The sequence below is a fragment of the Protopterus annectens genome, chromosome 4.part0 (genome assembly GCF_019279795.1).
Source record: "Protopterus annectens isolate FY-2018-M chromosome 4.part0, PAN1.0, whole genome shotgun sequence".
Classification (NCBI taxonomy): Eukaryota; Metazoa; Chordata; order Ceratodontiformes; family Protopteridae; genus Protopterus; species Protopterus annectens.
Window position 1 is genome coordinate 625,973,083 of NC_056733.1, and position 25,026 is coordinate 625,998,108.

Genomic DNA, 25,026 nt, shown 5'->3' on the forward strand with positions numbered 1-25,026 from the left:
CCTTTTCCAAAAGGCTTGAAGACAGAAATGTATCTGTCTGTGAACATCCAATAGGTGTAACATATATTGTCCTTTATTTGAGAAATTTGGAAAGAAGACTGGAAGGTTGATAGCCTGATTAATACTGGATTCTGACACCACCTTAGGTAGAAAGGAAGGATTGGTCTGTAAAGGTACTCCATCCTTGTGAAAAATCAAATAATTAAGTTTAGACGACAGAGTCTGTAATTCAGACAGCTTTCTGGTAGAAGTAATAGCAACCAAGAAGACCGTTCTCCAGGTTAAAAATTTTAGTTCACACGTAGTTGATGGTTCAAAAGGGCGTTGGGTTAAGGTCTGCAAAACAATATTTAAATCCCAAGGAGGAGTGAGATCCTTTAACAGAGTTGTGAGCAGAGAGGTACAGTTGAACGATAAGTGGGGTGTTAATTTTACAGCTAATTACCATTGCAGGAGTATCACATTTTTGGATGTATTAATTACGAGGAATGAGGACCACTCCCTAGCGACACAGGTATATCGCAAGTACCCTCAGTATAACTCCCTTCTCCATGCCTCCAGCTATCATTCACCCCATGTCTGCAGGAACATACACAAGTCCCAGTTTCTTAGAGTTAAACACATCTGCTCAGAGGACAATACCTATGAACATCATAAGCAGGACCTTACATCTAGGTTTAAGGCTAGGGGTTATGCCATGGGGGATGTCCCAACTGCTAGCAATTCTGTCTTCATTATAGACAGGTAGGAGACTTTACAGAATCAAACAAAAACCAGCGAAAAATCTGGCAGTCACCCGCCTAGTAACCACTTATGGCAGAAATACGGAACTCTTGTTTAATAGCGTGCAGAGACATTGGAACATATTACAGGCTGATGAATACCTTCCCACGATTTTGGGTGAGAGGTGTTTGTTTTCAATTCGTAAGGGGAGGAATACTGGTTCCTAGCTAAGCCACTATAAGCACATTCTCAGAGGACCCAATAATTTTAGTCAAAGAACGCTGACTGTGGACCCTCTAGTAGGTTGTGTACCCTGTGGCCACTGTACTCATTATAAGAATGTCAGCAAGACAAAGGATTTCACTAGTCATAATACAGGCAATGTTTTTGATATCTGCTTTTTTGCTAACTGTGGGTCTGATTGGCTGGTTTACCTAGCTACCTGCACTTGCTCTGCATTCTATGTTGGTCAGACATCTAGACCTTTAAGGATACGGATTTCTGAACATCTAAGTGAAATCAGGAATAAAAAACCTACTAATGCTCTATTTAAACATACCAATAAACATCCCAGTACTTCCTTTAAATTTACAGTCATAGACAAAATCTTGGGCAATAGGGCCATTAAAGCAGGCTGGCATAGTCTTTTAAATGTGAAAAGAAATGGATAGTTAAATTGGGTGCATCATTTTCACCTGGGTTAAATGAAAATTTGTGAGGAACCAATGGTTGTTGAACATGCATTTATATGAATGATATTTAAATGCGTCTAAAATCATTCATTTTTTACACTGATGAAGGCTAAGTAATAGTGTTAGCAGAAACTGGTTTGTTGGTTTTGACTACCTACGTTTTTTATAGGAGTCTAAAATCCACAGTTTGCCATTGTCTCCTGGCTTCGTTTTTTTGTGCTATGCTTCTGGATACTAGCCAAGGCTCTTGCCATCCCTATAGTGCCTTATTAGGTGGTGTTCCAAAGACCAAATTACCACTGTAACAGCTACAAACATATGCAATCTGAGGGTTATGCTGCTCGACGCTTGAAGTCTAAATCTCAAAATGCACTCCTTAAAATGGAGAACATTGGCATTTGTGCTGTAACAGAGACCTGGTTCAAGGCAGCAGAAAGCACCCCTGCACTACCAGGCTATAACTCATTCCATACCTTTCAGGCCAAGAACTTGGACCAAAGCTGCAAAGGCAGTGGTGTTTCCATATTCATAAGGGATGCGCAGACCTCCAGACTGGTAGCCCAACATGCATCAGAGATACTTCAGGTGCAGCTAACATTGGGTAAGACAGAGATTCAGGTAGTAGCATGTCATAGATCCCCAACCATGTCCGAAGACTCACACTCCACATTCCTAAGCACCCTGGAGAACATTAGGGTCCAACCTAACACTCTCATATGGGGCAACTTCAACTACTCCTCCATTAACTGGGAAAACTACTCGTGTACCAATACACTTGCCCAACATTTCCTGGAATTCATTAATTCCAATGCCCTGGACCAGCTCATTCTTACCCCCACTAGAGGTAGCAACATCCTTGACCTGGTCATTACTAACATGGGGAACAGTTACTCTACACCAATAGTCAACTCCTCCCTGGTTAGATCCGACCAAAACTAATCACCTTGGAAATACACATCCCTCCCATCCCACCCCACCCCCCACCCCTGCAAAGGTAACCACCATGAAAAACTTCTCCAAAGGTAACTTTGGGTTCCTAAAAATAGAGGTGGCTAACTTCACGACACCCATGCAAATGGAGAATAGTGGCATGACCGCCCAATCATACACCAATACACTGTACGAACACGTACACGAATGCATGGAACTTGTCATACCCAATAGAACCAAGACGCTCTCCTCCAAAACAAGGAAGCCAATCTGATGGTCCCCTGCCATAAACATACTCTACAACAGGAGGAGGAAACTGATGTGGAATAAGGTGAAGTCCCAAGACTGGAAAAACAGCCTCAAGAAAAAGTTGAGATCCCTCATCAAATTCTCTAAAGCTGGCTATGAAAATAGAATTGCAGCATATAGTAAAGACAACCACAAGGTCTTCTACAGTTATGTAAAGAATCTCCATGGCAATACCCAGATTTGCTCTGAGCTTATGCAAAATGGTACCTACTATACCAAAGCCAAAATATATTGCCAATATACTGGCCGACACATTCAGTGCCAACTTTGCCAACTTTACCCCCCCAAGGACCAATCACAATACTACTAGATTGCCAGGCACCCAGTATTACTGCTGCACAGGTTAAAACAGCACTGTCCAAGGCCAATAATACAGCTTCTATGGGACCTGACAATATCCCTGACTATGTTCAACATGAACTACAGAGTTGAACAAGCACCTCACCTGTGTGCCCTGTTCAATCACAGCCTCACCTCAGGCTTTGTCTCTATAGTCATCCCTCTCCACAAAGGAGGAGTGACTACAGACCCTGGGAACTATCACCCCATTAGCCTGTCAAGTCTGACATGCAAAGCTATGGAACACATCATCATCATCATCATGGACCTAATAAAGAAGGATATAGGGACTCTCCAAACTCTAGATCCCACACAGTTTGGTTTTGTGAAGGGTAGATCATCTCTGCTCAACTTGGTCGACTTTTTGAGTCAGTCACCAGATCTGTGGATGAAGGCAAGGTGGTTCATATGGGTCTATATTAGATCATCGAAACGGCTCATTATCGAATGCCGTAACGTCGAACTGCAAAACCCAACCCCTAACAATATCGAAACCTCAAAACAGCAAATTTTTTCCCAGGGAAAAAATTGCTGCTCCGAGAAATATACACACACACCACAGGCACACGAAAAAGCAGCAATCCACACACATACACTTAAAAGCTACATTTAACCCTACACTATACTTCACATACACTGCTATCTACCCACTTACCTTAACCCAGACCCTAAACCTAAGGTCCGTCACTATTGCAAACTCACCTCACCCGTGCCCTAACCCTAACTCACTTAACCCGCCCCTAATCCCAAATTCTGTCACTATCGCACACTCACCTCACCTGTGCCCTAACCCTAACATCCATCACAATCGCAATTACCTGACCCGCGCCCTAACCCTAACTCACTCAACCCGCGCCCTAACCCGAATGTCCGCACAATCACTCACGTACCTTAACCCATCCCCTAACTTTCCACCGCATCGCTGAAAACAGCTAAGCCACAACAACGGCCAACCAAATTCTTTCCCTAGGAAAGAATTCGGTTTTGTGCAGCTTCGTTGTCTTCAGCATTCGAGATACTGGGTTCGATATTAGATCATTCGAAATTCAGCCGTTTTGATGATCTAATATAGACCCGGTTCATACAGTCTACCTTGACCTGGCCAAGGCCTTTGATTCCATTCCCCACTTTGAAATCATAGAAAAACACACTAAGCTAGGCATCAACTTCTATATCACTAGGTGGGTTGCAAACTGGCTCACAAATAGAACCCACAATGTGAAAGTAGCTGACTCCAAGTCAAACTGCCGACCAGTCACGAGTGGAGTCCCACAGGGATCAGTCCTGGGTCCTCTACTGTTTGCTGTCTACTTCTCTGAAATCCAGGCCAACAGAAAGGGACTCTGGATGACAAAGTTCGCAGATGATTGCAACTTGGGAGCCATTATTAACTCCCCAAGTGATGTTGACATCCTACAGAAAAGGCTTCACTGAGCCCGATGACTGGTGTCAGAACCATGGCCTTAAGCTCAATGCCAAAAAATGCCTCATCCCCTTTGGGAAAAAACAAGTTCCCAAGAATTACCACATCGATGGTAGTCTACTGAACACAGAAGACGTTATAAGAGATCTGGGAACACAGGCGAACAGCAACCTCTCTTTTGACCACATCACCACTGTGGTCAGAAAGCCCTTCTATGTGGCACATCTCATTGCTAAGGGTTTTGCATCCTTGAAGGAAGAGGTCATTGTCTCCCTCTACTCTTCCCTCATTAGGCCAATCATAGAGTACAATGCCCCCATTTGGTACCTCACTAGACACCTACAACAACTGGAGAGGCCGCAAAAGTACCCCAAAAAGAGGATCCTAGGCCTTAAACACTTGTCCTACATGGACAGACTAAAAAAACTCCAACTATTCTCCATCTCATATCGCCTACTTATTGGCGGATCTCTGCTTAACTTACAAAGCCATGTCTTACCCAGCTCTGTTAGAAATGCTACATCTAAAGAAATCCCAATCTCTCTGCACCACACACTCCAGATACCTCACCCTCATTACAACAATCAACAGAACGTGCTGGAGGGACAGGTTCATAACCCACAGACTGCCCATGCTATGGAATAGACTTTCCATACAAGTCAAACAGAGCACCTCATTGGCCCTCTTCAAGAGAAATCTTTATGAGTGGATGGGAAATAGAAAATTTACCCTGGGGATCACTCCAGTGGCTCTACTTGACAGGGGCAATGGGAACTAAGGTCAGATGGGACGATGCCAGGGTAATCCTATGGGCTAGGCTTGTAAAGGCTCCAGGGCCATTAGCCTAGTACACACCTATAAACTGAAAATCTTAACTAAGAAGTCAAGAACTGTAGAAACTGGAGCTGAAAAAGGATCTAAATTATTTTTATGTAATACAAATCTTTTCCATTTACTTTTGTAAACTTTTCTAGTGGAAGCTTTATGGGATGTGTGAAGGCTGCCAGCCTAGCCAGATAGGATTTTACACATAATTCTGTCATTTGTAAATATGAATGTTGAATTACAGGCTTGTTTTCTTAAATGAAAGAATATGCTGTGAAATGTTAAACTCAAAACAATGTAGCAACATTGCCCTCTGCTGTAAAGAAAGATAAGTCAAGCATTTCTGGTCTATCCTTTGAAATTGAAATTATTTCATGACTGGCTTTGATGTTTACAATTCAGCTCTGGTCGGGCTAAATGAAGGCTTCCTGCCTATTGTTTTAAGGCTAAAGTTAATGACCAGAATTTATATGTGGAATGTCCTTTATTGCTCTGGTTTCTGCCTAGGTGTAAAAGAATGTAAATGCAGTTTCTGTCAGCCTGGGAACACTAGGAAAGTGTAAAAAAATGATGTAACGGGAATCAGGACTGCAATACCAATTTAAACAGAGAATCAGAAGGCATTAAGAATTTTTGTCTTGATCATCCAACTCACAGCACTGCCTTGCTCATATGTAAGTTATCTTAGACTTTTGTTTTCTTTTAGAAATAGTTAGGAACTAGAAAGATTAGACTAAGTGTTTTTCTGTGATGTCAGAACTTTACTACTGTGTTATTTTAAGTATTTCTCTGTGATCTCTGAACTCTTGACAAGCAATGTATAGTAGAAAGTATTGTCTTGTGTTTTTAATTATTTATTATTAAATATTTTTAAACCATTTTAACTGTGGCTGTTTTGTGTAGAGATAATTTAAGCTCTAGAGTACATTGCATATTTATAGAGTTTACTGTCCAAGTCACTCTAAATAAGCCTTGACTGTTAGTCACAACTACCAACAGGATAATAATATTGCACAGTAATAATTGGACACCCTTTTAAGGGCCTTTGAGTAGCTGATAAGTATTAGTGGGTGGTGGCAAGTGGAACTACAGTATAGTCTGGGAGAAAGGGGAACAGCTGGAGAAACTGTGCCAGCCTTCCCTGGGAGTGTCTGTGTCTTTGTATAAACTCTTATCTCAAAGTGCATGTGTGTCAGACATGGGCAGGGACACGAAGCACTGGTTGGACAGAGAGGGTGCTAGAGGTTTTAGCTTGCCCACTAGGCTGAGATCTGGACCCTATAGATGTGCCAGTGGGGAGTCTTATTGGGGGACCTGGAGAGCAGGGGAGTGACCGGCCCCGGACTGACTGTGATCTCTGTGTGCTCTTAAGGGAAATTGCACTTTACTGTGTGTATTTGTTATCCTTTCCTTATATGAGACGCCCACTCTGGTGTTAGTGGTGAGAACTGAGGCTCCTTAATTGCTGGGCCAGGGCATGGGCGTCATAGCAGAGGGCAATGTTGCTACATTGTTTAAGGTCAACATTTCACAGCATATACTTTCATTTATGAAAATAAGCCTGTAATTCAACATTCATATTTACAAATGACAGAATTATATATAAAATCCTATCTGGCTAGGCTGGCAGCCTTCACATTATGATAAAAAGATCTGATGAACAGGTGAGGACAGCCTTTACTGTCTAGCGATTAATGGAACTGGAGAAACCATGCGGTCAACTTGAGACTGAAAATAACTGGATGAGTCGTGTCTGTTGGGCAAGACAATAGGTCTGGAGTTGGATCCAAAATCCAAGATGGATGTACTAGATGAAGCCAAAATAAGGGAAATCAGATCTGATGAGGCCAGTAAGGTGAGATGATAATAATTGTGCTCTTCAATCGAGATGCTTTCTGGAGAAATTTGGGGATGAGGGGTATTGAAGGGTATGCTTAGAGGAGACCAGAGGGACTCCTCCACTTGGAGGATAAGGCAAAGAACCTGTTGCACTTGAAGGGAGAAGCAAAGAGACTGCAGCATGACTGGCCCCTTCGATGGAAAATTCTCTCCGCCACCTGCATGTTGAGAGACCACTCTTGAGGCATTAGAATAGAACTGCTTAACTTGACTGTAATTATGCTGGGCTTCCCCAGATGTGCATTGGTATTAGAAAGCAATAGGATGAGATCACCTTTTGCCATATTCTCATAGCTTGTTGGCAAAGAGGGTAAGATCTGGTTCCCCCTTGTTTGTTGATGTGCCAGACTACTGATATATTGTCTGCCTGAATCCCAGCAGTTGTGGTTGGGAGAGTGTCTTGGAAGTCCTGCAATGCTAGGAGGACAGCTCACAATTCCAAAACACTGATATGCATATTGACCTCTTTGGGGGACCATGTGACTTGGACTGTCATTCCCAAGAAGTGCCTACCACCCGATCTAAGAGGCATCAGTGGTCACTGTGGCCTTCGGATGAGGGAGACAAAGGAATGGTTTTCATATATTTGATTGGAACGGCTCCACCACAGAAGGTAATTTTTGCAATCTTGTGTTATTTTGACTTGAATGGAAAATGGTTGTTGGAGAACAGACCAATGAGTTGTGAGTGTCTAATGAAGGATCCTTATCATGCTAACTTGCCAGTGGTACATAAGTGATTGCCACTGACATGGAGGGTCAGACGAGTTGAAAAGAGAAGAACTTTGAATGATCTTGTTGACCTGGAACTGAATTGCTTAAACATGAGAGAGAGAGGGGAGAAGCTATTTGAGTGACTATTTGAAAAGAGCACCGATGAATTCCACTATCTGAGATGGCTCAAGTTGAGATTTATTGCAATTGCTAGAGGTCCCAAGACAACAGCATAACTGAAGTAAGTAGTCCCAAGCTTGAATTAGATGATGCCTGTTCAGAGCAGTTATGAGCCAGCCATCCAGACATGGAAAAACACAGAATCCCTGCCGTCTCATGTGAGCTGCAACTACTGATATACAATTGGTAAACACCCTGGGGGCCGTGGAGAGACCAAACAGCAGTGATTTGAATTGGTAATGACTGGCTCCCAAACGGAAGTGCAGACATCATCTGGACCATCTGTTCATTTTTATATGATAGTAAGCATCATGAAGATCTATCGAGGACAAACAGTCGTCCTTGCACAGAAAAAGAACAACAGACTGAACAGTAACCATCCGGAACTTTGTATACTGAACTGATATATTTTGTTTCCTGAGATCCAAGATTGGTCTCCAGTCCCCTGTTTTCTTTGGCACTTAAAAGAATCTTGAATAAGTTCCAGACTCTTTCTAGTCTGTGGGGATCTCTTGGATGACTTTTTTCTATCAACTTGTTTATTTCTAGTACCGCTGCTTCCCTTTGATTATGCAGAACATCAGGGATTTTGTTTTATACTAGCAGGGGTGGATGGGAAAATATTATATAGCCTCTGTACATTATCCCCCACACCCATGAATCTTTTGTAATTCTTAGCCAGGCTCTCTGGTGCAGGGACAGACACCCCTGACTGCCTCCAGAGATAGACAGTCAAGCCTCCTTTCAGGAGTGCTGATACATCTATCAGAGAAATCATCTCTAGATACTTGGTTAATACAGACACTTCTACTGCAGGGATGGTGTCTTTCATTAGAGTGCCCCCCTTTGCCACTAGGGGAACAGTCTCCACATGGATCTTGGAAGGGACCCCGGGTGTTTTGAACCTCATTTTCCACCCACCTCACTGGTTCCTAGAAAAGGTCCATTGTGAGGTTGAAAAACGTATGCCCACAGCAAACAGGGCTTTTCCTTTCTGCTCACAACTAGACTGTGTGTCTTCAACTTTCGTAGCAAATAAAGAACTTCCGTCAAAAGCAGCACTGATGAAGGAAGGCTTCAGCAAAGTCGAACAAGTGCATCCAGGTGTGTCTTCTGATGGAAATATCTGAACTCACCACCCATGAGGTACGTTCAGCCATGTGAGAGATACGTCTCATGGACGAGTTTGAAATGGACTGAAAGGTAGCCAACCAAACGGAAATAGTGGTCCCTACCTCAGAGGATATGTGGTCCCAGACAGGGATTTTGAAAGTTTTTTAATCAAATCCTTCTGATATCTTGTAAAATGTGCCGAATAATTCAATGACCTAACTGTGAAGGTTGCTGAAGCATAGACAGGCTTCCCAAATCTGTCCAGTGCCATAGACTCCCTGTTAGGGGGGTGGATAGAGGAACTTTGTTCTGCCAGTTTCTTCTTAGTAGCTGCTGTTACAAACATGGCATAAAAGGGTACACCCTTACTCCAATATGTTCTATCCTTAGGTGGTGCCAGGATCCTATTTAGTCTCTTAGGGATATGCTCAATCATGTCAGGCTCCTTCTATGCCCATTGAGAGACCAAATCAATGAAGTCATCGGCAGGCGGAGTCACCCAGGAGGTAGAGGGGCCAGCATCAAAGGCCTTCAGGAACACTGACACCTCTTGGGAAAGGTTATACAGGGGACAACCACCCCTTTGTTTCAGTAGTTCTAAGATATCTCCAAATGAGACATCATCTGGTGGTGATCTGGCGGACCCTTCCCCTTCATCACAGTCATTGTCCTCTGTGACAAACTCTTGCGGAGAGTCTAAGTGACTCCTTTTACACTTCCTCTTCCTAGGGACTTCTTTGGATGGATATTCCAGAGAAGTGTCAGAAGAAATTACTATAACCTACTGGGTTGCTGGAGACTGGTTTGGGCTGGCTGTCCCAGTGGAACAGATGCCTGAGGCTCTGGATGCAGAACCAAATGAAAATGAGTAGTCTGAGCTGAAGAGGGAAGAGAAGTCCATGTTCTGGGAGCACAGAAAGCTCTCTGCACTACTTCAAAGGCAGAATGCCTTGGAAAAAAGGCACTGACAGAACAGATGAGGCAGGCTTACAGACTGTCTGCTCCCTTCGCCCTGAGGGCAAACTACTCAAGTAGTAGTCGAAGCTGAGCTGTTCAGCTTTGAGGGGCAGAGATAAGTCCATCATCCCAGAGCCAGTGCCAATGCTACAGCTCTGGGAGTCGCCCAGCTCTGAAGTACTTAGTGCTAGACCACTCAGAGACACCATCGGAGTCAAACATGCCACCATGCAGCCGAAAGAAGATTCAAAACTGTCGCTAGCACGATTATTAATTTTGAAAGAGAAGCTATGTAGATTTACTTACTAGAATGGGAGGGGCAATCGGGTAGAGCTAACTGTAGAGCTTTTGTCAGGTTGTTGCCTCTTACAAAGGAGGCAACCATAGTAACATACTGGGCGGCGCAGTGGTGCAGCGGATAATGCTGTCGCCTCACAGCAAGAGGTTCTCTGGTTTGATTCTCGGCTGGGGTGCCTTCTGTGTGGAGTATGCATGTTCTCCCTGCGTTCACGTGGGTTTCCTCCCACATTCTAAAGACATGCATCTGGAGCATTTCTCCCCGGGCCTCCGCTGAAAACAAGATCTGTGGAACCTAGTCGGACTTTCCCGATCAACAAATGTTAAATAAATAAATTTAAAAAAAAATAAAATATTTTAAAATCTCCAAACTGGAAGTAGCACCCTTGTGCGGAGTGGGGGACAATGAAGTCATTAGAACAAAAAAAAAAAGCAAAGTGTTAATGGAAACAGAGATCTAACTACTAGAAGAAAAGTTCTAACCCTATTTAAAGGTAGCTCAATTAAAAGGGAATCTCCTAAAAGAAAAATATTAAAACATTGAAAGGCGACACTGCATTTCAAGCATAGATTATGGCAGTGAAAAGTAGGATTAATTATTGCCCATAGATTTCTGAAGTACTGCACAAAGAAGACACGGCAAGAGCACAAAGAATGATATTAATAGAACAATGACTGAAGAGGAATTAGAGTGCAAAACAAAATACCACTGTTGTTGGAAGATCTCAATGCAGAGAAAGCATTTGACAGAGTCAGCTGGGATTTTATGAGTAGCTCAACAGTAGCATTTGGTTCTCCGACAGATTAGTAAGGTTAATAATGTGGATATATGAATGGTTGGAGGCAATACTAGGAACTTTCCTTTCCAACAAATTATGTTTGAAGAGAAGAACCAGGCAGGGATGTCCTCTCTCCGCACTTTTATTTGCCTTATATTCAGAGCCATTGGCAAAGATGAGAGCTTCATAGATTCAAAGAATGCAACCTCTATGGTACTTAAAGGTTACTTTCATTTGTGGACGACATTATTTTTAGAGAAAACCCAAAAAAGGACATGTCATTGTCACAGAGCAATTTGAGACCGTGTCACGTCTTTTCAAGGTATAAACAAATACAGATCAAACAAAGACTACACAAATAAATGATATAACCACACATTAAATAGATCAGCAATACCCATAATTATGGGGACATAAGATGAAGTGTTTAGGTGTATGGATTAAAAAAAGATTATGTTATGGCGGGCAAGGATATGTGAGAAGAAACTAAACAAAAATACAAAAATTGAGAAACTGGAAAATCCTGATAATGGATATGCATAGTGAGAAACATAAGTGAAAATGTTTTTAGTCCCCTTAGTCTTGTATACAGGTCAGGCATTTTATTTTTTCAACCAGAGAAGTTGTGGATAATAATAAAGAGGTGAAGGAATTTACTGGGGGAGGGGATGAGGGTAGAAGTTAAGGGACAAGCTGATTCTCTCAATAGAAAAATGTGGTTTAGGGTTACCTAATCTGAAATGGGTACTTTATGGTTATGCAGTTTAGGCTTGCATACATAACTCAAGCAGAAGGTTATAAAATAAAGTAGAAAAGGATGATGATTAATTGTGTGTACATGGAGCTGGGGGTGGTGTCTGAAAGAGAAAAAGAGAGACAAGAATTATGGATACAAGTCCTTCAAGAAAATTAAAAAAACATACATAATATTACATTCATTAAGTAGTATATAGTATTCTAAAAAACTAAGCCAGCAGGGGAATGGAGAAAAGAGATTATATCCATAGGGATGTCTAGGAATAAGAGCATAGACAATAGGCAAGAGACAAGAAGGATCTGAAATCTACTTGAAGAAATTAGCAAAAGAACCAAGGCACTGGGATCAAATACCTTGAGAGGGAAAGTACACAGTTAGATAAAGCTAAGCAGAAGTTTGGACTGCAGGTCAGAGAACCACCTTTCCTATCAATGAAAAAGGGACAAGACAGTGCTAAGTGAAATGCCAGCTCTGTGAAAAAAAATTTGTAAGTTTCTGAAATATATAACAAAGTCTAGAGAGTTTATTTTTTTGAATGGAAGAGTCTGTGCAAGTATTTTTATACCCCAAGTAAACTTCAGATGATTCTTCCTCATGTAGACAGCAAATTCTGGAGGTGTGATGAGAAGAGTGAGGTAACTGAGAATTTGTCTTTTTTGAATGTAATGACCTGATGGATTTTAAAAATTCTCTACAGAATACTTTGATGAAAATTTAGGGGTAGCAACTGTATTGGGTCCAGGATATGAATTACCTAGATGAAGTAAAGCCTTAGTAAGTTTAATGTTATTGGCAGTCAAAAAAAGCAGTTTCTAGTAAATAGAAATCAAACTCCATTTCCATCATAAGAAAAGTTATGGATATTGTAAAGCAGATAAAAAAGCTGGAGGTGGGATCTTTACAAAATGGAAGGAGCAGACGTCATAGAAAAAAGGAATTTGTGGGGACACCGCATATAGAGAAATAATGCGAAAGAGTGTGGTTTAACAGAAGGCAAGAACTGAACAACTTGTGTAATGTTGGAGTGAATGAAAACAGTTAAAAAGAAAACATATGTATACTGCATGAGACTGGCAATAGAAAATGAACACCATTAGTTATTTCCTCTTTCTCTGTTACAACTTAAACTGTGATGATTTAATAAAGATAATAAAACAATTTTCCTTAAAATTAATGAGAATGGATAAAATTTTAGTAAGAGAAATAAGAAGTTATGTCTTACCATAACGTTCCATGTTAGTTGACTTCTTCTCGCCCTCTTTCTTGCTGGATGGGTTCGGAGCCGATACTCGGCTCCGACTTGGCTATAGCTCGAGAGCTATTTTTACCGGCTCGAGGCAGCCCTATATCCCACAATACCATGCGCTAACTCCCCAGATCTCGTTTGGAAGCTAAGACATAGTATAAACAACAATCTTATAATAAAAATATTATAACCCTCTTTATTAGAAGATTACTTGATAGTAACACTAAGGATACCAGGAAAAGACGCAACATATTGTATCTCCAAAAAGGAAGGACTCAATCACGAGTCTGTCGAGGCTAGGGGGCAGGAGGGAGGGACGCAAGAAAGAAGGCCAGAAGAAGACAACTAACATGGAATGTTATGGTAAGACATAACTTCTTAATGTTAAGTTGTCAATCTCGCCCTCATTCTTGCTGGATGGGACAGCGTCCCTAGCATCTTAGTCCTGGGTGGCTCAATGAAACAGACTCCTGAGTACAGTGGAACCAAAATCAGCGCTATGTCTGGAGGCCAAGTCAAGCTTGTAATGAGCAATAAAAGTATGTTTGGAAGCCCATGTAGCCACTGCACAAATGGCATCTAGTGGTAACCTTGCTTGAAATGCCATTGAAGTTGATAGAGCCCTGGTTGAATGAGCTTTAGGCCTAGAGGGAAGTTGCCTGTGCCTCAACTCATAGACCAAGGTAATAATAGATGTGAGCCATCTGGAAAGGGTAACTTTTGAAACCGGAAGCCCTTTCTTACCTGCCGCATAAGAGAGAAAGAGCTGATCTGATTTTCTGAATTGTTTTGCCCTGTCTAGGTAATACCGTAATTGGCGATGAACATCTAATGAATGTAATTTTTGTTCAGCTCTGTTGGTATAGTCTGGGAAAAAGACAGGTAAGTCAATAGAATGATTTAAATTTGCTTCCGATAGCACTTTTGGAAGGAAGGGTTTGTTCTGAGAGTTACCCTGTCTTTATGAAAAACCAAATAAGGAGGACGGACAGACAAGGCTTGGAGTTCCAAGATCCTTCTGGCAGATGTTATAGCTACCAAAAACAGCGTTTTCCAAGAAAGTAGTTTGAAGGAACAAGAAGCTGCAGGTTCAAAAGGGGGCAGAATTAGTGAGGTTAGAACTAAATTCAAGTCCCATTGTGGAGGTGGATCTTTTACTGGAAGTCTGAGCAAAAAGATGCCCTTGAGAAAAGCTTTACAGAGTTTGTGGGACATAATGTTTGCTTCTGAGAGTCCAACATGAAAATTAGCAATGGCCGCTAATTGTACTCTGATAGTGGCCGATGATGATCCAGAATGAAAAAGCTCCGCCAGAAAGTCCAGAACCTCATGAATGGGTGCATGAAAAAGATCTAAGGACCTATTTTGCGCCCAGAATGAAAAACGCTTCCATTTACTAGCATAAGTCTTCCTAGTATTGGACTTATGGGAGGCCAGAATGATATCACGAACAGGAGGAGAGATGAGGGGAAGCCTGGCTATGGCTGGACTTGGAGCAACCAAGCTGTGAGGTTGATGGAATGTAGATACTGATGCAGCTTGCCCGTGAGGTGGGTCAATAGATCCGGAAGGGGTTCCAGATGCCAAGGATGTTCCAGTAGGTATTTGTGCAGGAACGGGAACCAAACTTGTCGAGGCCAAAACGGGGCAATGAGGATCATTTTGGATCTCAATGAGATTGCTTTCTGAATTAATTGCGGAATCAATGGAAAAGGAGGAAAAGCATAAAGAAGACCCCGGGGCCAAATGTGAACAAGAGCGTCTCTGAGGGGTTGGCCTGGCAAAGGAAAAAGTGTGAAGTCGTCGAGGCACTTGCTGTTTTTGGGAGTTGCGAAAAGGTCACAGCAAGGCTGGCCCCACTTCGTAAAGATTCCGTCTGCTACCGCTTGATTTAGAGACCACTCGTGAGGCATGAAGATAGTTCTGCTCAATTTGTCTGCTATGACGTTGGACTTCCTGGGGATGTGCGTTGCTATCAGAAACCGTTGAGATGAAATCGCCCATTGCCAAAGTCTGAGTGCTTCTCGACAGAGGGGATAGGACTTTGTTCCGCCCTGCTTGTTTATGTACCACACTACAGACATATTGTCCGTCTGAATTGCTATAGTCCCCGTGGAAAGAGAGCTCTGAAGGACTTGCAACGTCAAAAGCATCGCCCTCATCTCCAGGACATTTATGTGCAGGTGGCATTCTGACTGTTGCCAAGTGCCCTGGACCATCCTGCCCTGATAATGCCCCCCCCCACCCGATCAGGGAGGCATCCGTTGTGACAGTGGCAACTGGAAGGGGGAGAACAAGGGGTCTGCCCTGAAAAAGCTGAGGGGAAACCATCCACCAGGAGAGATGTTTCTTGCAAGATGGGGTTATCCAAATGTTGTGGGTCATTTGTAGCTGTTGAAAAGACCACTGAGAAAAGAGCATCCACTGAAGGAGCCTCATGTGGAAGCAGGCTAATGGAAGTAGAAGAATCGCCGCCATGAGGCCCAACACTTTCAATACTCGGTTGACCTGGACTTTGTTGGGCTGAAACAGGGTCTGAACATGCCGCCTTATGTCTGCCACTCTCTGGGGCGGTAGTGTTGCAGACATTTCTGTGGTGTTTAATACGGCGCCTATAAAGTTTATACATTGACAAGGCAACAAGGAGGACTTTGCAAAATTTATAGAAATACCCAGACTGTTGCAAAGCTGAATGGTGTAATCCCTGGCCATTATGAGATCCTGTTTGGTGGTAGCGGAAATGAGCCAGTCGTCTAAGTATGGAAACACCTGGAATCCGTTCTATCTCAGGTGAGCCGTGACCCACTGCCAAACATTTGGTGAACACCCGGGGGGCTGTGGTGAGACCAAAGGGCAGGGCTCTGAATTGAAAATGACGGACTCCCAGCCAGAAACGGAGCAACCTCCTGGAGCGTCTGTGTATCTTTATGTGGTAGTACGCGTCCTGGAGGTCTAACGAGCACATCCAGTTGTCTCTGCCCAAAAAGGGTAGAATGGACTGCAGTGTTACCATTTGAAATTTTGTCTTTAGCACAGATTTGTTTAACCTGCTGAGATCCAAAATTGGTCTCCAGTTTCCTGTCTTTTTTGGTACCAAAAAGAACCTGGAGTAAATTCCGGACCCTAGCTGATCTGCTGGGACTGCCTGGATGACTCTTTTTGCTAATAGCTTTTCTATTTCTAGCTGAGCCTGACCCCTTTGTGCGGGTGGTACATCTGGTAGGGGTTTTGGCGGTTGTACCGGGGGGACGGTAAAGGGGATTTTGTAACCCTCGGATATGATCTTCTGTACCCATGTGTCTTGGGAGAGGGATTGCCAGGCTTCCGGGTACAGAGATAATCTTCCCCCGACTGCCTCCGAAGGCGGACAGTCGGGCAGCTTCTCAGGGATGCTGAAAGGGTTGATCAGGAAAAGATTCCCTAGAACCCTGGTTCTGAGGACCCCCTCTGCCCCTGGGGCAGCGTCTATTGTTATTTCCCCCTCTGCCTCTAGGGGGAAATTCACCACGTGCGGCAGGAGCGACTCCCTGGGGTTTGCGGAACCACATCTTTCACCCCTTCTGTCCCTTAGGATAAGGTCTAGAAGGCGTGGAAAAATGGACTCCCACGGCAGAGGGAGTTTTACCATCTTGCTCGCATCTGGTGAGGGTATTTTTCACCTGAGGTCCGAACAATTCCGAACCATCAAAGGGGGTGTTAGTGAAGGGCGCCTTGAAGGGATCGGCAAAGTTAGAGCCGCATCCAAGCGTGGCGTCTTAACGCAACGCCTGTACCAGCGGCCCTACTCGTTCCATCGGCTGCGTAAGAAATTAGTCTCAAGGAGGAGTTAACAATGGATTTCAAGGTAGCCAGCTGAGAGTTTATTTTGTCCTTAAACTCCGCAGCAGAAGGATCCTGTACCGTTTCACCCAGCTCTTTGAGCAAGTCTCTTTGAAGGCGGGTGAAATGACAAATAGTTCAGCGATCGCATAGAAAAGGTCGCTGAAGCAAAGGTCCGCTTGCCGTACCTGTCCATGGTCCTAGACTCTTTGTTAGGAGGATGAACAGATACAGAAGGCTCAGCCAATTCCTTCTTAGTGGCTGCTGCTACCGCCATAGCATCAACTGAAACACCTCTGATGAGAAAGGATTTATCATCTGGTGCAGAAATAAATTTAGAAGGCCTCCTAGGGGTAGGTTCCATTGAATCAGGAGCTGCCCACGCCTTTCTAGCCACTACCTCCATTAATGGGTCGAAAGGGGGAGACACCCAGGAGGTGGAAGGGCAAGATCTAAAAGCGTTACGGTAAACCGACTCGTCCTCGGAAGGTTTGAGAGTGGACCAATTTCCCCTCTGTTTTAGGATTTCCAGGATGTCTGAAAAAGAGACATCCTCAGAGGGGGATCTGGGGGAACCTTCCGACTCATCCAAGTCGGTGTCCAACACGACAGACTCGGGGGAGTCTATGTGCTTCCTCTTGCACTTTCTTTTCCTAGGGGGTTCCCCTGAAACTTCAGGGGAGCCCTCGAAAGAGGAGGAGACACCCAAAGTGGGTACCCCACGCTTTGGATCTCTGCTGACAGGTGCAAGAGAATGGCCAGAGACCGTAACAGGCACTATGGAGGGAGGAGCCACAGAACTTAACCTTGTAGTGGACACTGAGTCCAGCACACTCCTCATCACCTCGAAGGCTCCCCTATCAGACACCAAAGGTAGCACCGGCTCCGAAGAGACCGGAACCACCCCCGGAGCCGACAGAGAAGTCTCAGAGAATGATGTTGGGGCCGAACTAACCAGAGCCGAAGCTCCGAGAGGGAGAGCGGGGTCAGACAAGGGTCCGATGCCACTTGCCCCCTCGGAGCCGACAATGGAGTCTCGGCGCCCGGACCTCTCCACGGACGGAACCAATGAAGCGGTCGGAGCCGACGACACCGGAGCCGAAGGAGGAAGTATCGGCTCTGACGTAGGCAAGGTCACGGTTCCGAGAAACTCCGGCTCCGAGCTCGAGTGAAGAGTCAGAGGAGGAATAGATAATTGTATCGAAGGAGCCACAGTCTGGTGAGGTGGGCTCTGGAGCATTTGGGCCAGTGCCTGAGATTTTATGAGTCTACTGACCACCCTCTCGATGTCATGGTCAGAAAGCCTAGATGACCTCGATGAATGACTCCTATGACTCCGCTCCGATAAGAAAGGGGATCTCGGAGCCGATCTAACGGACTCTAGAGAGGGGGACCTAGAGCGCTTGTGCGCTGGGGTCGGCTCCGATGATGGTTTCGGAGTGGAAACCACTTTGCTCACCTCGAGCCGGAACCGAGGTCGGAGCCATCTCGATAACGCCAGCCCTCGACTCAGAAGCTGGAGCCGAGGGGTTGGCGGTTTTTCATGACTTCCCCGAACCAGACTTGGACGGGGAGTCATCAGGCTTTAACAAACCCCTTAGAATAAGCTTGTTACGCCTCTCCTGCAGGACTCGAACTAAATCCGTGACAAACGGAACAAGAGTCCTGCAGGTGTAAAGGCCCCAAGCAATAGACACAAGAAGTGTGACCGTCTGTCAGAGACATCTTCTGACAGCACGAGTCACACTTCTTGAATCCCGAGACCTTAGAGTCTTTGGACATAGTCTAGACCACAGTAAAAAATACACAGTCAGTCCACACACACTCAATTTAAAATTAAATTTAAAAATAGTTAAGGGAACTGACTAAACCCACACACACAGATAGGAAGGGGTGGGGAAACTGAGGTAAACCCCGTAGGCCTAAGATAAAAGATTAACTAAAGAAGGGGATTCAAGAATAAGATAATCAGTAGGGACCTAGACAAGGATAACTACTGGGAAAAAACTACCTGAAAACTAGTTCAATGAAGTAAAAACTCATTACTGACCTGAGCCGGTAAAAAAGACAACCTCGTAGCGAAGCGACAAACGAGATCTGGGGAGTTAGTGCATGGTATTGTGGGATATAGGGCTGCCTCGAGCTGGTAAAAATAGCTCTCGAGCTATAGTATAGGCTGAGTCGGAGCCGAGGATCGGCTCCGAACCCATCCAGCAGGAATGAAGGCAAGATTGACAACTTAACATTGGGTAATAAAAAGTAAGCATAGTAAAATTATAAGTAAAGAATGAATGAATGAATGAATGAAGATAGCACGTAGATAGAATAAAACCAACCATAAACAGTACTAATAAAATAAATGAGGCAGTAAACCAATAATTAGCTTTATGTAAAAAAAATAATAATAATCATCTCAACTTTTGGTAGAAATGAAACTATATTAGTACAGTAATGCATAGTGGAAGCCTTAGAAAAACTGTGTGAAGTTAATGGATTTCTGTTGCCTAAACAGAAAAGTACTACAAAGAATAAAAAAATATAAGGAAACTGACAGAAAATTACTGGAAAAAATGCATTAGGCCATGGCTGCTACACTTCCAAACATATTATACATTCAGTACTTCTTTACTAGCAGAGAGCATCATTCTGAAAAATAGTTCTAGTAGAATAAAGCAGAGCTGTGGGAATTCAGTGTACACAGAGACATTTCAGCCTTAGAAAATTAAATTATAACCACCATTGTTGCACCACACAACCCTCTGAAAGTTACCAGTGAGAATAAAGCAAGGCAACACCACTGCAGCCTAAAACAGGGGTGGAGAGAAGGGGCTACAACAATTAACAAGTGGTTAGTAGAAGATAAATACAAGGTGCTAAACTGGAATTCTTCAGCACTTCCTTGGATTACTTCATGTGCATGTTCAAGGCAAATGTGAGCTATTTTGTTAAATCACTTTGGCATGCAGCTGTACAGTAATGAACCAAATGTGTCTATAACACTGAACTTAGAGTAACAAGCTGTCCCTTATCACTTTGCATCACAAGTAGAAAAGAATGTCTTACACTACACTCGGTGATGTAGGTAGCCAAGTCTTGTTCCATAATTGAGCGCTGTGTTTCAGATGCTTTTAGCTCTATATCTTTCTGCATCAGAACTGCTTCCACTTCTGATACCCGGCGTTGTAAACGAGACATCTCCTGCTCCATCTATAAAAAAAAAAAAAAAAAAAAAAAATATATATATATATATATATATATATATATATATATATATATATATATATATATATATATATATATATATATATGAAAAAAATGTAAAAGAGGCAACAAATACTGTTTCTGAGAGGTATGTGATGGTGTTGGCTTTCAAAGAAGTGAGACAGCTGTATCGCTTCAGTAAGTCAGTTGTCAAGTGCTGCAGTGGTGATATACCCAATTCAAACTGCAATTTCAGCAATATAAAACAAAACATTCAGACCAAAATATTCAAGAATGACATTTAACAAGCTAACTGATAATAGTCAAAATGAACAAAATAAGTCTCTTCTAGATCACAAATGTAAAACGTGTTGCAAATGCGCATGTTAAGTGAGGAAATGTATTTTACAAATCTGCTAGGGGATGTCCATTGTATACAAAACAAATAAAAGCCAGTGGGATGTGCATGATCCTTATCTCTTCCATTAAAACAACAAGAATACTTGTAAATAACAGAAGGGGAAAACAGAGCATATCATTACATCAAACCAGAAAACCACTTTCACTTGGGAAGCCTCAGTAGAAAGTTTTCCAGCAGATTCCACCTCCATATTGAAATGGCCAACAGGGTCACAAGAAAATAAGTTACAGCTCAGCAAGCTCCTGCCTCGTGTCTTGCAGAGTTCTACAGCAGCAGAGAGACTTTGGAGTGATTAAGTATAATTTTTCTGCGTTTTCTTGCTGCCTTTAGCCAATTCCACCTAAAACGTCGATTGTTTAGAGTTTCTGTGATTTAAAAAGCTTGTTTCAGCTACATATTGTACTTATTTTACTGCCTGCACTTTAACAAAGTCGTTTTTGTATTTAAATTACCTGTTTAACTGTTGTATGCTACACACTCAAGTGTGATAGCCATTTCTGTCCATTTAAAGTATTTTTTGATTGTATCTGCTTTATTTTCTGGAAAAAAAAAAAAATATATATATATATATATATATATATATATATATATATATATATATACTTGTTTTCCCGCCTTTCTAAGCTAGTATAATCCAGTTTTCAGGTTAGTGATGAATTCAGGGATGTGTTACAAGTTTCTGTGTTGCCCACACCTTACTTGGATAGAAGGAAGTTTCTCTGTTCACCTGTGAGAGAGGGGAGCTTTGAGCAGCCTATCTGTCCCTGGAGGAGTGGTTTCAGCCCAGAAATTAATAGTCTATTGGCCATTTTGGGCTAATTTCTCTCTCTTTAATTTCCCTGCTATAAAACCCACATTAGCACATTTTGCGTTTCAGGCAGCGCCAGTTAACTAGGGTATAACTATTAAAGGCTCCACAAAGTGTACTCTTCAATTTTTCCCTTGGAGCTAGACAAACTTTCAACTTAAGCACTCAAACCATTCACTTCTCAGCCCAGCACTTGCTCAAAACTCATAGCAAGCACTAATAAACCTTAGCACTAGTCTCCCATATACTGTAGAGAAGGACAAGGCTCTCTATTCGACCTTACCAGCCAATCAGTAAAACAGGTCACTGTACCTATCCAGGCATGTCCAAAGGGCAGTTTCAGGTGTACTCTCCGGATGAACTGGTGAATCTGGGCTAATTCAGGCAATGTTACAACTGCGGCATGTACACAGCAACCCTCTCCTCCTACCACCAAACACTAATACATGCGAGAGATGCAATTATACAGCCAAACCCGAGGCTAAGCTCTCTCAACCCAAGACTGGACCAGGCAGTCAAGAGAAGGGAATTACTTGCATCACACCACCAGTCTCACACAGAGCTATGAAACCAGCACCGGCAAAAAACATACATATATACATGAAAACATACTCGGAGGCTCTAAAGAAAAATCTGCAAAAGCAAGAGAGACCATCAAAGCAGACAACCAAGCAACCTGCACCCCCCAACACAAACCATGAAACACATACTTCACAAAACCACATGCAATCACAGCCCTTAAGGCAAAATAACATACTAGTAATAGGTGACTCTATAGTCAGGAACACTGACGTCCCACACACTAGACTGAACAAGGAAAAGGTTACTGTTAGCTGCCTGTCGGGTGCCAGGATCTGCTACATAACACAAGCACTCAGGTCACTCCAGAACAAGTACAAATATGACTCTGTCATTGTCCATGTTAGTGTGAATGACCTGAGCCGTACCTCCCTGGACTACATGAAAAGAGACATGGAAGAGCTCTCTGATCACGTAGCCCAGGCCGGTATGACCCTGACCCTGAGTAGCATCCTGCCCACACCAAGAATGATACCACGGTATAAAGAAAAAATTATCAATTTCAACAATTGGCTAAGCTTCTGGTATCATTCAAAGGGGGATCCAATATCTGTCAGCCTGGGATGACATGCTCGACAAGCCACGCTACTTCGCTAGAGATGGCTTGCACCCGTCACCCTTAGGCTTTCGAATACTGGCCAAGGCTCTTACCACCCACATAGTGCCATTTTTAGGGAAGGCTAAAAAGATAAACCCATCACCGTAAATAGCACAAGTAACAAAAAACTGAGGATAGTGCTACTCAATGCCAGAAGTTTAAACCTCAAAATGCACACACTCGAGGCACTCCTCAGTATGGAGAAAATCGATATATGTGCAGCAACAGAAACCTGGTTGAAGGCTCCAGAGAGCAACCCAGCCCTATCAGGCTACAACTCATACCATACATATCGGCCACAAAACCCGGACCGAAATACAAAAGGTGGGATTGTATCCATATTCATCAAGGATACCTTCACATCCAGGTTAGTGGCACAGCACGATGCTTCAGAGATCATGCACGTGCAACTAACAACGGGCAGAACTGCAATTCAAATTGTAGCTTCCTACAGATCACCCAGCATGTCCCAGGACCTCCATTCCGCATTTCTGGAAACACTGGGAAACATAAAGGTCCTACCAAACACCCTGATATTGGGTGATTTCAATTACCCAAACATTAACTGGGAGAACTACTCAAGTACTAACTCACTTGACCAACATTTCTTAGAATTTATAAACTCAAACGCCCTGGATCAACTGGTCAACACCCACACCAGAGGCGACAACATATTGGACCTGGTCATCACCAACATGGGCGACCGATGTTCCACACCGGAGGTCAACCCCTCACTGGTTAGATCTGATCATAAACTAATCACTCTGGATATCCACATTCCGCCCCCATCCCCGGTCAAAGAAACCACCGTGAAAAACTTTTTAAAAGCAAACTTCACGTTACTTAAGACCAAGGTGGAAAGTTTCAAATCCCCAATGCTAAAAGATAACGCTGCTCAAGCTGCAAAATCCTTTACTAATGCACTCTATGGGCACCTACAAGAATGCATGGATCGTGCTATCCCAAGCAAAACCAAGACTCGCTCCTCCAAGAAAAGGAAACCAGTCTGGTGGACCCCTGCCATAAATAAGCTATACAATAGAAGGAGGAAACTAGTACAGAAAAGAGTAAAATCCCAATAAGGGAAGACATCCTTCATCAGTATCACCAAGAAACTACGATCCCCCATAAAATCATCCAAGGCTAGCTCCTGAAGAAAAATTGCCAAGGACTCCAAAGATAACAACAAGGCATTCTTTAGCTATGTCAAGAATCTAAGTGGCCATTCTCAGATCTGCTCGAAGTCAGTGCAGAATGGCACATAATACACTGAACCGACCGATATCGCCAACATCCTGGCAGACAGGTTCAGTGCAAACTTCACCCCCAAAAGGGCCCATAACCATACCAGAAGAATGTAGTGCCCCTGAAATCACAGACAGGTTAAAACAACTCTCTCCAAAGCCAAAAACACAGCATCAATGGGACCGGACAGTTTCCCAGGCTGTGTCCTACAAAGCTCAAAGATGAACTAACCCCTCACCTAAACACACTGTTCAAACTCAGTCTCTCCACAGGCTACGTGCCCATAGAGTGGCACACAGCAACGGTTATTCTGCTCCAAAAAGGTGGAGCCACAACAGAGCCCGGGAGCTATCGCCCTATAAGCCTGACTAGCTTGGTCTACAAGGCTATGTAGCGCATCATCATGGATCTCATTAACAGAGACATTGGGAACCTCCAAACACTGGACTCTACCCAGTTCAGCTTTGTAAAGGGCAGATCATGCCTCCTAAACCTGGTGGACTTTTTTGAGACAGTTATCAAGGCTATAGACGAGGGAAAGGTGGTCCACACAGCCTACCTAGACTTTGCATAGGCCTTCGACACCATTCCCTATTTTGGTATTATAGACAAGCTCACCAGCCTGAATATAAACCCCTACATCACGAGATGGGTTGCCAACTGGCTCACGGGCAGAAACCATATGGTAAGAGTTGCGGGAGCTAAGTCTGACTCTAAACCGGTTACAAGTGGCGTTCCCCAGGGCTCAGTCCTAGGTCCCCCTCCTGTTCAGCATATACTTCACAGAGGTACAGGCAAGCACAGGAGGACTATGGCTGACCAAGTTCGCAGACGACTGTAAACTAGGGGCTATAATTGACTCTCTGGTTGACACAGACATCCTCCAAAAGGGTCTCACTGAAAAGATGCCTGTTGTCAAAACCATGGCGTCAAGATAAATGGCAAAAAATGCATAGTCATCCCCTCTGGAAAAAACAAAGTACCCATAAACTATCACATAGGTGGCAGCTCCCTAAATAAGGAAGACATAATAAGGGATCTGGGGACCCAGGTAGATCGTAATCTCTCCTTTGATAATCACATTGCCAAATTTGTTAGAAAATCCTTCTGTGTGGCCCAACTAATCACAAAAGGGTTTGCATCCAGATCAAAAGAGGCCATTGTGCCCCTCTA

The 25,026-nt window shown here is 43.4% G+C and overlaps 1 protein-coding gene across 1 annotated transcript in view; it reads right to left on the bottom strand.

Moving 5' to 3' along the window:
• The window catches only part of CIT (citron rho-interacting serine/threonine kinase), a 3,433,971-nt gene that overhangs the window by 2,364,443 nt on the left and 1,044,502 nt on the right, over positions 1-25,026 (bottom strand). Inside the window, exon 12 of the mRNA XM_044069760.1 lies at positions 20,065-20,208. Within this exon, the coding sequence (XP_043925695.1) occupies positions 20,065-20,208 (144 nt within the window). The remainder of the gene's footprint in view (positions 1-20,064; positions 20,209-25,026) is intronic.